This window comes from Panthera onca, chromosome E3, assembly GCF_046562875.1.
Source record: "Panthera onca isolate mPanOnc1 chromosome E3, mPanOnc1 haplotype 2, whole genome shotgun sequence".
NCBI classification, from domain to species: domain Eukaryota; kingdom Metazoa; phylum Chordata; class Mammalia; order Carnivora; family Felidae; genus Panthera; species Panthera onca.
The window spans coordinates 19,972,965-19,986,943 of NC_138354.1; the positions used below are offsets into that span (position 1 = coordinate 19,972,965).

General features: G+C 54.3%; 1 protein-coding gene across 1 annotated transcript in view; it reads left to right on the forward strand.

The window, feature by feature from the left end:
* GSG1L (GSG1 like) overlaps positions 1 to 10,620 on the forward strand; it is a 129,501-nt gene extending 118,881 nt beyond the window's left edge. The window contains exon 3 of the mRNA XM_081791794.1: positions 10,358 to 10,620. Within this exon, the coding sequence (XP_081647920.1) occupies positions 10,358 to 10,620 (263 nt within the window). The remainder of the gene's footprint in view (positions 1 to 10,357) is intronic.
* The last annotated feature ends 3,359 nt before the right edge of the window (positions 10,621 to 13,979 follow it).

Below are 13,979 nucleotides of genomic sequence, written 5' to 3' on the forward strand. Positions count from 1 at the left end.
TCGGCATTGGGGGATGTATAAGGTGGTCATTATTGGCTGCGTCTCACCCCTCAGGTTACGTTTGGGGTTCCCGGAGGGCCGGATCCGAGTCCTGCTCTCCTCTGCATCCCCCATAGTACCTGACACAGAGTCTGGGTTTAGGAAATGTGTCTGCTGCAGTGAGTGCTACTTTTCACGTGAGTTAAGGGAGAAGGGACACTTATTCTAGAGGTCAGGATCATGGAGGGCAAGTCGGACGCCCCCGCGGCCATAGTGGACCCCGGATTCAGCAAGGGGGCCACAGGGAGGCAAGGACAAAGGGCTAGAGCACACGTCATCTTGGGGACCTGGGCACATAATGAATCCAGATAATCTAGTTGATAGTATCGCCCCACCACCCGCTCAGCCTGGCTTTGTCAGGCTTGAGCCAGATGACTTTTTTCCGCTGCTTTCCAAGCCTCAATGTTTTCATCTGTTGAATGGGGACAGCTAGCGTGCATTGGGGCCCACCATGAGCTAAGCCTTGGTTATGCCTCTTTCCATGCCCCGTCTGATTCTCACAACCACTCTCTGAGGCCACTGGGGAGGCTGCGGCTCAGAGAGGTGAAGTAACTTGCCCAAGGTCACACAGCAAGTCAGCAGCACAGCTGGGGCTTGCCTAGGTGGTCTGGCTCCCAGGCCATGCCTTAAGCCCTGGGCACACCACCACCTCACAGCAGAGAAGTGTTTCTCTTCTTTCCTCCCCTCTGCAGGGATCAGCCCCACTTTATGTCCACAGAGGTGTTCTTTTTTTTTTTTTTTTTTTATGTTCTTATTCATTTTTGAGACAGACTGAGACAGAGCATGAGCAGGGGAGGGGCAGAGAGAGAGGGAGACACAGAATCCGAAGCAGGCTCCAGGCTCTGAGCTGTCACCACAGAGCCCGACGCGGGGCTCGAACTCGAGAGCCATGAGATCATGACCTGAGCTGACGTCGGACGCTTAACCGACTGAGCCACCCAGGCGCCCCGGTGTTCCCATTTTTAAATGGTGGCATCTAATTCAAAATTAAAAAAAAAACACCTCGTATACCAAGAGAGGAAGAGACACACAGAGGCAGACAGAGAGAGAGAAAACAACAACAACCCTCCCCCCCCCCCCCCCCCGCAAAAAACAACAAAATCTCAGAAACTTGTTTTTAGGCCAGTCTGCAACTTCTGACTTAACCTGTTCCACTTCCTTTGCCTGCACAGCAGCCCCATTTGGGGAGAAGGGGAGGCCCAGAGAGGTGAGAGCATTTGCCCAAGACGACGGGGGGCCAGCGTGGGGCTGGGGGCCAGACCCCAACCTCAGCCTTCCAAGCTTTACCCACGACATTCCCCCTACCAGCCTCCTCCCCAGGCCCCAGCCCATGTGGGTCAGACCTTATTTTCAAGGCCGGCTCCTGGACTCTAAAGAGAAAGAAAGCTCATTGCAGTCTGATGCTGAAGGCCAAGGTCAGCATGACACATCTCAAATGCTCAGTGACCATCCCTGGATTCCAACAGAGCAGTTTCTAAAGGGCATGTCTGCCAGAGTCATTTTTAAATTGACGGGGACTAGAGCCTTGCAGAACTCTGGGGGCAACAAGGCATTGTCAGAAACCCTTCCAGTGATAATTTGTCCACTTGTGAGCAAATGAGAAGGGTTCACTTCTCTGGGCCCAGCTTGTCAGCCTGATACACCCACACTTACTGAGGACCTACGGGGTACCAGAAACCAGACCAGGAGGCTTTGCAGCCATGGTCTCATTTAACTGGTCCAGAAAACGTGTTACGACTGGTGGTAGCATTGATTCCATTTTTTAGCCAAAGAGACTGAAGCTCAGGGAGATTAGATAAATGCCCAAGCTCAAATCCAGGCTTTTTGGACCCTCAAGTCCAGGCTCTTTCCCCCCCTAGCAAGGCATCTACCTGGAAGGGGTGGAGAGATTGCCTTCTTTGCAGAGGTCTGTCTGGGGGCCACAGCAGAGGCTGGGGTGGTCAGGGAAGGCTTCTTGGAGGAGGTGACCTTATACGAAGAAAGAAGGTGTATTAGTTTCTCATTGCTGTTGTGTGACAAATTAGCACAAACCTAGACTGGTGGTCAGAATTCCAAATGAACCTTAGGGAGGCCAAAATCAATCCAGGATAATGTCCCCATCTCAAGATCATAATCACATCTGCAAAGTCCCTTCTGTCCCTGTAAGATAACATAGTCACAGGTTCGGGAAATTAGGATGTGGGTATCTTTGCAGGCCATTATTCAGCTGACCCCAGGAGAGGACAACACTTTGAGGGCCGGGCCCTTGCCTGAGGCACGGGAGGGCGTGGAATGTTCAGCAGGCAGCCGGGCTGAGGGGTTAGAGGTGGGAGGGGCTGATTAGGACCCACGCGTCAAGGGCACTGAATTCCGAGTTGGCGCATTTGACCTTCATCTTTTTTTTTTTTTTTTTTTTGAACTTCGTCTTCTAGAGCAGTGGACGGCTCACACTTGGACGGCTGCGGATCTGGTGAAAATGCACACACCTTGAGTCAGTAGGTCTGGGTGGGGTCTGAGAATCCTCATTTATCACAGGCTCCCAGGGGCTGCAGCTGCCGCTGGCGGGCTAGCGAGGCTTTAGAAAAGGATCGCTCTAGCCTTCTCAGGCCTTCGTGGAAAGGATGTGGGCTGGGGCGGACAAGATGACTCTCGGGAACAGCTCTCAGATCTGTGCTCTTGACTCCCTTGTAACAATGTGGGCATATTTTTAGAGCTGAATTGTCTCTCCTTTTAATCTAACTCTTTGAAAATTGGCACCTTCGTGCGTGGGGTGGCGTGGTATTTGCTGGAACTTCCCCTGTCCCTGAGCAAGGGGACAGCTGAGGCTTTGCTGGATAGTTCACTCCTACATGGAGATATATCAGCGAGGACCATGCAGGGTCTTAAAATGTTGCTTCGCTGCAGAGCGTCAGGGACAGAAATGGCTTTAGACATCGTTGCACGGGGGGCTGTAAACTCAAAGGCTCAAGAGAGCTAGACGGGAGCCAAGGGTGATGGGCACTGCGGAGGGTCTGTGCTGACTCAGAAGTACGTGTCCTGTTTGAGGGGGAGCAGCCCCAGCTCAGCCCCGCAGCCCTTGTATGAGGATGCGGGTCCGGCACGGCTGTATCCACCCGCCTTGCAACCGAATCCAGAAACCTGGATGAAATTTTATGTGAAGGCTCCTATTTTTAAATGTTGATAATGAATTCAGATATTTTTAAAATACTGTGTGGGCCAAACAAGACATTTTTGTGGGCTGGATTCGGCCTGTTGGCAGCTTGTTGGAGCATCCACTTGTTTTACCGCGAGGGAAACTGAGGCCCGCAGAGGCACCTTCGGAAGGCCCCACGGCGCCGGCGGGAACTCAGGGCTGCTGACACGCGGTGCAGTCACCTTCCTGTGGTCTTTTGCGGCCGCTCTTCTTCGGGGAAGCCCCTTCCCATGCCCCTCCCCCAAACCTCATTCCCTGCACCTCTCAGAGGGTCACCCTGCTTCCCAGTCTCACAACAGCAAGCAGCCTGGCAGGTGGAAGCCCGCCACCACCACCACCACCGCTGCCCCCAATCTGCCCTCAACCTGCTTTGTGACATGGGCATCCTAAGTCCTCACTGGGCTAACTTCTCATCTGCAGATGGAGGGCTCAGCGACCCCTGGAGTCTGTCCCGAGGCCTCTGGCCTTCTCCTCCCAGCCCCTGAGCATCCCGGAGCCTGAGCGTATTGACATTTCGCAAACAGCAGCTGTCACGAAGCCGTTTGCAGCCTCAGAGGTCCTGGCCTGCGTCATTTACACGATTTCACATGCTGGGTCTCAGGGGGCGTGTCGCCGAGCCCAGAGCCAGCAGCCACTGTGCCATACCTTATTGATTTGACATATTAGACTGATGGATTTGGGGGGTGGGGGGGAATGTTTTCTCTTGAAATGCCGTGGTGCCTTGGGATTTCATCTGATTTTGCAACAATTCCCCTCTGCTCCCCAGAAGGGTTTTATTTGTCCAGTGACTGAGATGTGCCGGTTCCAGGCTGCCTACTCCTTGGTCACATCCTACGGGACTAACAATGACGATGACAATAATAGTAACAGCTCACGCTTATATAACACCTGCTGTGCGCCAGGCACTGCCCTAAGCACTTTGCTCATCAATTTACTCGCTTTGTCCTCACTTTGCCTGCAAACTGGGTGCTGTATCTATCCCCGATTTTCCAACGAGAAAACCGGTTCAGTGGGAGCACGTCACTTGCCCAAGCGTCCCAGGCAGCGCCTGGCAGAGCCGGGGATCAACCCAGGTGGCCCAGCCCGGGTCCGTGATCATCACACTTGTTGCCCCGCCCCCACTTATAATTATTCTAATCGCCCATAATTATACTTAGCGGGAAGCGATGGTAACACTTAGCTCTTTTGAATACTTCCCAAGTGTCAGGCTTGCGCGATTTATAGATAGTGTCTCACTTCATGCTCAGGACAAGTCTGTTATGCCCATTTCTCAAATGAGGAAACCGAGGGACAGAGTCGGATGAGGCCTCTGGCCAAGGCCGTAGATGCAAGACACGGTTCCCACCCGTGATTTCCCACTCAGCCAGACGGGCCCTGGAAACTATCTTGGCAAAAGGGAGGGACTGGGGCAAAAGGGAATTTGTTCTTGCAAACCCATCAATTCCATCAATGGAGGGTCAGGGTTGATGTTATGAAGCTGTTTTTTAAAAAGGCAGAAAGTGCAGCTAACGGGATTAGCTGTCACCCCACGGGCCCTGTACCTGATGAGAAGCCATTTCATTTCTTCTGCCCCGGGAGGTCACCGGTTCTCAGCTGCAAATCGAGCCTTTCGTGCCAAGTTTCAGAGACCCGAAACAATCATCTGTGTGATTACTGAGGCTTTCCGGGCGTCACCAAGGCAAGACCCCACCGTCCCGGCCAGAGGCTGCCCGCCCACTGTCCTTTCTGACTTCCTTTAGTCACACGCGTGTGCCTCCCTAACACGAATCGTGACGAGCACCGACTGCCAGCCAGGCCCTGTGTGGCGGTTCCAATGTTTTGTTATTCGAGTTCTACCTTCTCTCTATCTCTGTGTGCCAGACGCCAACATCTGCCGGCTGGCATTGGCTCCGTCTTTTTCTGAAGTCGACTCACTTTCTTGTACAAACATTCGGAAGGGAACTTTGGATCAGTGGTGCTTATGCTTGAGGGTGCATCAGCATCACCTAGAGAGCTCGTTACAACATACATGGGTCTGGAGGCCCAAGGCTTAGCATCCCGTGTTCCTGTGTGCTGCAGGTTGGGGGCCACACGGAGAATGCTGGCTCAGATCGCTGCTCTAATTGGACCCCTTGCCATAAAACGCGAAGTGTAAGGGAGGGCCCCTGCAGGAATCGGAATCCCCCAGAAGGTTCAAATGAAGGCGCTTTAATGAAAAAGTCCACATAGAGGCACGGGAAGGGCTAAGAGCATCTGAGGCCCCCAAAAGCTGGCAACAGAGGGGAGCTGTTAGCACCAGCCTTGGCGGGGGGAGGAGAAAGGGTGGGAACAGTGTGAAAGCCGCAGATGCTTGGATCCCACAAACTTGGGATGGAGCCTCTGCCAGAGAAGGGGCTCCAGACAGGGAGCAGGGCAGAGAGAAAACAATCAGACCTTCCTCCTCCCACCCTCTGATTTCTAGCTGGTGCTCCTCATTGCTCAGCCAGAGGGCTGGGGAGTCTGGGGGTGCAGTTCTAAGGAGTCAGGCCCCTGAGGCCCAGAGCCGGGCAGAGAAGGGCGGAGAGCAGTGGCTGGGGGAGGGCGGGAGAGGAGCGGGGCTGAAGGAAATTGTCAAAATGTCCTTCGAGTCTGCCTGGGACCTGCTGAAGATTCTGTGAGCCCTCTCACAGTTTTAAATAATTAACAAGTGGTGGAAAGGAGTTAAGGACACATTAGCACCAAACGGAGGCTCTTTTGATCGAGGTGATAAGAATTATAAAAATAACAGAGAAGTGAATAGCGTTTTCACTTTTTGACTCAGACAATTCAGTGTTGTGGTTAGTGTGACGCCACCTCTCCCCTGGGGGGAAACACAGACGTGTAGATGGCACCCCCCAGTGTTACTCACTTGGGGTACTTAGCAGCTCACATCAGGCATCCGTTGGGGGGTTGCAGCTGGGGCAGGACGGGGATGTCAACCCCCTAGTCCAGCAGGCGGGTGATGGTTGGAGGGTGGGCAGGCACTGGAGCAGAGTGGTCCCCATCCTTCTAGAGAGGGCCTCCTGACAGGTGTCCTTTCCTTGCTAAGACCCTTAGGTCCCCACTTGCCTCAGCAGCATGGGCCAAGCCCACCTTCCACGGCCTGGCTTCTGGCATCCTCAAGACCTGTCTGCTCTTCCTTGGGACCTCCTTCCCCCCGACATCTGGTGGCCAGCTGGCCTCAGGATCGCTGGGGACTGAAATCCACTCTCTCCCCCATCCCACTCAGTGGCCACCCCCTTGCAGGAACTCTGGCTCAGGAATTGTTTGGGATGCTGGAGAGCATGTAGATAAGGGCCATGGCCAGGGAACCCTGTGCCCTCAGACCCAGACGGGCCCCTCTGACCAGCCCAAGAGCAGGGAATGATATGATTTCAAGGTGGCTACTCTAGCCTGCCAGCTTACCGCCATGATGAATCCTGGAGTCAGAGAGGCCTGGCTTTGAACCCAGACTGTACCACTATCTGGCTGCGTAGACTAGTTGCTTAGTCCCTCCGAACCTAAGTTTACTCATCTGTAAAAGATGAGAATTTTCCGAGAATTTTCTGTTTGCTTCATTCACTAAACAGTACGTATTGGATGTCCCTAGGACATTCCCAGTGGAAGGAACAATCTTATAAAGGCAGAGATGTGGGAAGGACATGTTTGGAGAACAGAAAAGGTGAAGATCAGGACTCTTTGTTGTAAGTGATAGAAATTCCACCTCAAACTAGCTTAGGCAAAGACAAGGAATTCATTGGTTCATGTGATTGAAAGAACAAATGATGGGACGCTTCAGGCACGGCTGGATCCAGGGGCTCAAACAGCATCAGGCTCAAACTACCTCGTCAGGTTTTAGGAGGATGGGGGAAAGAACACACGTGAATGCCAGTGTCTGAGATCGGATTTCCTAGAAGCAGACACGGAGGTGAGGATTCACGTTCAAGGCGTTTATAAAGGAAATGCCCCGGGGGAGAGTGGTAGGGAAACTGGGGGAGGCAGGGCAGGGAAATCAAGCTGGAGAGAGTAAGAAGCCTAAGTAACCCTAGCCGGGCGTTGGGGATGCTAGTGCCTGGTTCTCCATGGTTAAACTTACTTATTTTCTAAGCATCTCAGCCCCTAACACCAACCTTACCTCTCAGCCTATCTGACAGAACAGAGCTGGATACTGTTGGGAAGGGAGGCGGGGGTAGGGGGTGGAGTGGGGTGGAAGCCTGGCCTGGGGCCCACGAGGGCAAAGATGAGAGCAACCCACCCCCCACCCCCCCGCCCCGGAGAGAGTAGGGGTGCTTCGGGAGAGGCACTGAGTCCGTAAGCAGCACGGTGGTGAGGGGCGGCCTCCTCAAGCCACCAGGCCAACAGCAGCTGGAGGTGAAGGCTGCTGGGAGGGAGGCCAGGCCTCCGCGGGAGCTGCCGCCCTCCTGGCGAGGCTCAGCTCGCCCCACATCTCCTGCCTTCCTCCCTGCTGCCTCGGTGGGCCTCGGGCCAGAGAAGGGCCTCGGAGACTATGCGTGTGCCAAGCCAGGGGGTGTTTTAACAACATCCAGACTGCCAGAGCACATTATTCTCTTACAGAAATCCAAGGGATTGCCCAGGAGATGTGATATTTTTGTAGCCAAAGAAAAAAGGGGGGGGGGGAGAAAAAAAGAATTTCTCCACAGCTCTCAAAGCCCGTTGTGCTAGGAATGATAGTGGGTGTTTCAGAATCTGGATTCTTTGTCAGGGAGCAGATAAGGACCGAGAATTTTCTGTTTGTTTGCTTCATTCACTAAATAGTACATATTGGATGTCCCTAGGACATTCCCAGTGGAAGGAACAATCTTATAAAGGCTGAGATGTAGGAAGGACATGTTTGACACGTTTGGAGAACAGAAAAGGTGAAGATCGGGACTCTTTGTTGTAAGTGATAGAAATTCCACCTCAAACTAGCTTAGGCAAAGACAAGGAATTCATTGGTTCATGCGACTGAAAGAACAAATGATGGGACGCTTCAGGCACGGCTGGATCCAGGGGCTCAAACAACGTCATAGGACACAATCTTCCTCTATCTCAGCTTTGCCTTCCTTGGCATTGTCTCTGCTCTCAGGAAGGCCCTTGCCACTTGGTGACTCAGTCAGGTTCATCCTTCCACTCCCCCAGGCTCAAACCCAGTAGAAAGGAATTTTCTCCACCAATAGGTCCGGCAAAAGTCCAGCGGCTGACTCTCGTTGAACTGACTTGGGTCGTATGTCCATCTCTGACTGGCCAGGCTTTGTCCATAGTCCCTTCTCTAAAGCGGGGGCCTCGCTCACTGATTAGTGTGGTTTGGAGGGTAAGTCATGTGAGGTGTTACATTTTCCCCTGGCCACCCTTTTCCTCAGAAATGATACCTGCTCCCACAATTGTATTTGTCCCTCTTGACTCTGTCTCCTGCCTCGACCTCCCTCAAGCACTCCCGGGCTCCATTTCCAGGGGATCATGGCGGGGACATGTTCCGCCCATACAACAATGATACTATCGCACAAATGGAGCCCTCACTAGATGCTAAGCACAAGCTCTTTTCATTGCTGTGCAAATGCATCCTCACAGCATGACAGTATATGAAATCGGCGTTATTTTTATCTTTGTTGTACAGGTAAAGAAACTGAGGCATAGAGAGGTTCCCTCCTGAACCAATGACTAGAGTCATAGGGGCTATGAAGCTCTGACTGGCTACACAGGAGTCATGTGCCCAAACATGGAGCCAGCCGCAACTGAATTGCACAGACTGAGAGAAGAAAGGGACTCCCCAGTGAAAGGATTGTAGTCAGAAGGGAGGGATAAAGTGGGAAAAACAGAAAATGCCCCCTAAACTAGGGGGCAAATGATGGCAACCGAATTTTGGAAAAAACTGGGGGGGGGGGGGGAGAGGGAGCTGTGGCGGCTCAGGGAACGTAAACGTTTGAACAGCCAAACCACTGAAAGGATAGAGGGGCAGCCGGCCTTCAGGAAGAGCTGGAACCAGGCACTCACGCTGTCATAAGGCTCAGGTTCTCAGGGCACCTGGCTGGCCCAATTGGAAGAGCTTGCGAACCACCCCCCCCCCCCCCCCCCCCCCCCCGTGAGTTCAAGCACCACCTTGATCTTTTTTTTTTTTTAAACAAGTAAGATGATTGGGGCATCTGGGTGGCTCAGTCAATTGAGCCACCGATTTGGGCTCAGGTCAGGATCTCATGGTTCATGGGTTTGAGCCCCACGCGGGGCTCTGTGCTGACAGCTCAGAGCCTGGAGCCTGCTTCACATTCTGTGTCTCCCCGCCCCCCCCCCCCCCCGCCCCCCCTGCCCCTGCCCTGTTCGGCTTTGTCTCGCTCTCAAAAGTAAATAAACATTAAAAATAAATAAGATTACTTAAATAAATCAACTTAAAAAAAAAAAAGGCTCACACCCGGATTTGAACACCCCCCCCTCCCATCTACTTCGGTGCTTACGAGGGCGCGGATTGCTACAGGGCAGGACTTTGATTGGCCAATTCTAGGCCACGTGATCAAACCCGACCAATCGGCTCTGCCCAGGAAGACAGGGCCGCTTTAGAACACCGCTGGTCTCGGGGAGAGTCGCGAGGTTGAAGCTGTGGCCACGGGAGTAGCAGTTTCTAGAAAAAAAGTGGAGTAGGGTACAGGGCCGATAGAAATGTAGGGGTGCGCTCCTAGCTGCGGGTGACAGAGAACTTGGCCCCGAAAGCTTCGACGGTGGGGAAGCCCTCGGGGCTCGTGATTGGCCCCAGTGGTGTCACCACTGCTCAGCAACTACAGTGGCAGCTTCATCTTAAGGCGGGTACCCTCCTGGCCATCAGGTGGCTCCCTGGCGCAGCCATCTACCAGGTGCGAAGAGAAAGTGTGACCGGGACGCAGGTTCCTCCCTCCCGTCAGAACGGGCCCACAGAGGGGTCGCACGCCACTGCCCACCGGTGAGCGTCACCGGGCTGGGGGAGGGGGCGCTGGCCTCCACCAACTTAGGTTTGGGCACCTGCGCCAGGCCTGGCGCGGAGGACGGGACGCCGTGATCAGCTGGGTCACGGGGACCCACCCTGGAACTGCGGCCCTTGCTCCAACAATTCGGACCCCAGCCGCGGGGCGTGGTGTGGAAGGTACACGGGGCAGGGTCACCCTGCGGCGTCCCTCATCTCACGGCCGCTCTGCCTCTGTCGTGCAGGGGTCCTGTGGCTGTCGGTGGTGTCCGAGGTGCTGTACATCCTCCTGCTGGTGGTCGGCTTCAGCCTCATGTGTCTCGAGCTCTTCCACTCCAGCAATGTCATCGACGGGCTCAAGCTCAACGCCTTCGCAGCTGTCTTCACGGTGCTGTCCGGTAAGGCGGAGGGCCTCTGGCGGTGGAGCCTAACCCTGGACCTCCGGCAGAGCGGAACGTGGGTGCTGGGGCCGCCCCCGGGCCGAGTCCTGGCTGTTCCCACCGGGTGACCTTGCGCCCATCACTCCGCTGCTCTGAGCCTCCGCGTTACGGTTTTAAAATGGGATTTGCGCGCTCGCGTACTCATTCGGTGGTTGTTGAATATCGTGTGCCAGGTACCGTGCTAACAATAAGGACTGGGGCTTTCCTAACGGAGGGACCGTTCCAGAGCCCGTGGAGTTTAACAGGTGTGGGAGAGAGAGGTGGGTTAGCCTGACGTGTATTCAGGGGATGACCACCCCACGCCCTAGTGGCGGACTGTGTTTGTGGGACAGGGCACAGGGAGGTGGTGTATTGGAATGAGTGGATGATGGTGTCTTCCATAGAGACATGAAGGGGGGGCCGGTTTTGGGGTGGCCCGCACATCACTCATCTGCTTTGGCTTATTTGCCTTTGAGACAAACGTGTGGAAGCTGGAGGGGAGCAAACACTTCTAGAAGCTCAGCTACCAGTGTGGGGTGGGCAGAGACGGTGCGTAAAGGCCACAGAGCCAGGGGTTTTGGGGGCTTTAGGGGGAACAGGACGGTCAGGACATTATGACTCAGGGAGCTGGAGACAGAAGACTCCAAGAAAAGGCCATTGGATCAGGTAGCCAGGAGCCCAGAGTTGTTTCAGCAGATCCAGGTCACGAGGGGTTAAGCAGGGAATGTGCCAGAAAGGAGTAAAAGGAGCCTCCAAACCATAACTTCAGGCAGCCTGACAGATAGAGTGGTGGCTTGGCTGTGCAAGACATCTGTTCCTAAAAAGCCAAGTGTAAATTGAATTTCTATAAATCTAATCCTATTCTTCATGCGTTGGAAGAAGCCTCTATTTAATGAAACCGAAACGAGGCGCCTTTTGGTAAGGGACATAATCTCCCCCTAACTGAAGTATGTGTGTACAACAGAGGAGTCCCTCAAAGATTGAGAGCTGCATCCAAGAGATTACAGCACGCTCTGCAGATGAAAACACGCGTGACTTCTCAGGATGTGGAAATCTGACCATCATAGCAAATGAAAGAAAAGAGAAATAGAGTGATCGTCATCGCCAAGGGTCGGTTTAGGTTCCTAGCTCTTGCACGATTCTGGTCCTGTGTGTCCTGTTTGGGGGTGGAGTGGGGATGGGCGGGGTGGGGCATGAGACTTGGAAAAAAACCGAAGAGTTTGCTTGACGGACAGCTTGGGGAAGACAGTGCAGATAGAGGAAACAGCATGGACAAGGGTGGCATATTCTGGAAGCCTTGAGTAGTTCAGAATGACAGGAAGGCAGAGTAGGGAGAGCACAATTGACAGATGAAATCGGACAGCTGGGTGAGGGTCTTGGTGCTTTGCAGTGATCCTTAGATGTTACCATGTAGCTGACCGCGCTGAGAATCCAGAGCAGAGGGGGATAACGGTCAGGTTTGCATTTGGGGGTGAGGGTTCGGGCTGCGGCATGGACAGAGCAGGGCAAGGGTGGAGGTGAGGTGACCGGCCCGGAGGTGAGAAAAGATGAGGCCCCACCCGGGTGCGGGGTCAGTGGGAACGCGGGACGCGGGCACACACACCCTCCAGCTAGGAGGCGAAGTCAGGAGAGCCGGGTGGGCCCGGAAGACAGAGAACCCAGGTCAGCTTCCTAGTTTGGAATCCACACAGTTCGGGATGAGTTCCCCATGAGGCTCCATGAGCCTGGTGGGGAAGAAGTTCCATCTGTAATTCTCTAACTCGTAACGGACACTTAGGCTGTCCTTCAAATGTGAGTGGAGGCAAACTCGCGCGTTAACGAAGAAGCACGTATATTCCCATGCCACGTGCTTGTTTGAATGTTTCGCTAACTAGATTTCCATATAAGGGGTCTGCTTTATAATCCCACGTATTTTATTTTGTGTATCCGGAGACGCGATTCTCAGGAGGGACCTATAGGTCCAGATGGCCAGAGCCCCTGATCTTGGGTCCCGTGGCTGGCATCTGGGCAGGGACGGGATGGGCCCGGACCCCCAAGATGGGGAAGGTGGAAAAAGCAGGTAGTGGGGGTGATGGATCCGATCTGAGCAGGTGGGGTGTGATGTGCTGTGGGGTGTCCGGTCTCCTCTCTCTTGTTAGCGGCTTCACCTTTTCTTTCCTCTCCCCACTGCAAGCATCGAAGAGTCCCCTTATCCCGGGCACCCAGCCCTCCCCCTCAACCTGCTCATTCCAGTCACAGAATAAAAGCTGGTGGGCGGCCCAAGGCAACCATCCCCAAGTCTTCAAGCAGACCTCTCTTGGGGTAGGAGGTGGGGGCTCCTTCCCCTGCCTCAAAGGGCTCATCAAAGCTTTCACCCCTCAAAAAGCCTGCCCCCAGAGGCCCACTGCTGAAGAAAATAAGTTTGTCTTCAGTCATTCCAGACACACAAACAATACAGGGCTCAGGGAGGTTAATTGACTTGCCCAGGGTCACACAGCTGGTCAGTTACGGAGCCAGGATTAAACCCAGCTCCTGCTGGCTTCAAAGCCCCGTGCTCTTTTCATAGGATCCGAGCTGCAGGGGTGACCGGGCTGGAGGGAGAAGACTTTTAAGTCTTCCGAAAACAGTAACTAAGAAGCATGTGTGAGCCAGCTGACGTCATAAGACAGAAGTAGCAAGTGGTGGAGAGAAAGGATTTTGTATTCACGCCTGGGAGAAGATAAGTTGGGGGGGGGGGGGGCAACAGGACACCAAGAGAGGGCTGCGTGGCCCTGGAGCCCCTGGCCTTTCCGGAGCCCCCTGAGAACAGGGTAAGGGGTGGGGAGGGGCCCGGAGGAGGGGGGTGGCCCTCGGGTTTGCTCTGATGGGAGGGAAAGGAGTGCGCAAGCCCCCTGACCAAGTCCTCTGATGCTGCCAGCCCAGCTTATGCCGAGGGGTCTTCAGCCCAAGGTCAACACCTTCTATGGTAGACGGGAAAGCAGAATTGGGGCAGCCCCTACTGTTACCCAATTATTATGATCAGTTATTAAAATGAACCAAGTGATTATGATTAACGGTAATAGCCAGTGCTGGCCGAGGTGCCACCGTGCACTGGCACGGGGTTCAGCCTGCCACACGTGCTAGTATCTTTACCCCTCACGGTGCCCTTGCAGGGGAGGGTCTGACCCTGCATGTGTTCCCCAGATGGGAATGCCGACTTGCCTGCAGGCACGTAGCTGCTAGGCTGTTGGACCCCCAGCCGAGCCTGCCCTATAAAGTGCTTTGAGTAGGGCTTAGCACCTGGGACTCTTGTCGTTATGACTAGCCCCCACCGTTTTCCAATGAGCTGAGGGGCAGATCATGGCCCCAGGGACCAGCCCCGCCACAGCGAGGCCCAGGGGTTCATGCTCTTCAGCGAAGGGAGGAGCTGGTGACAGGTTCCCGGCAGCGGGGCTGTGTTCCTGGCACAAGGTGGTTGTACAGACAGGGA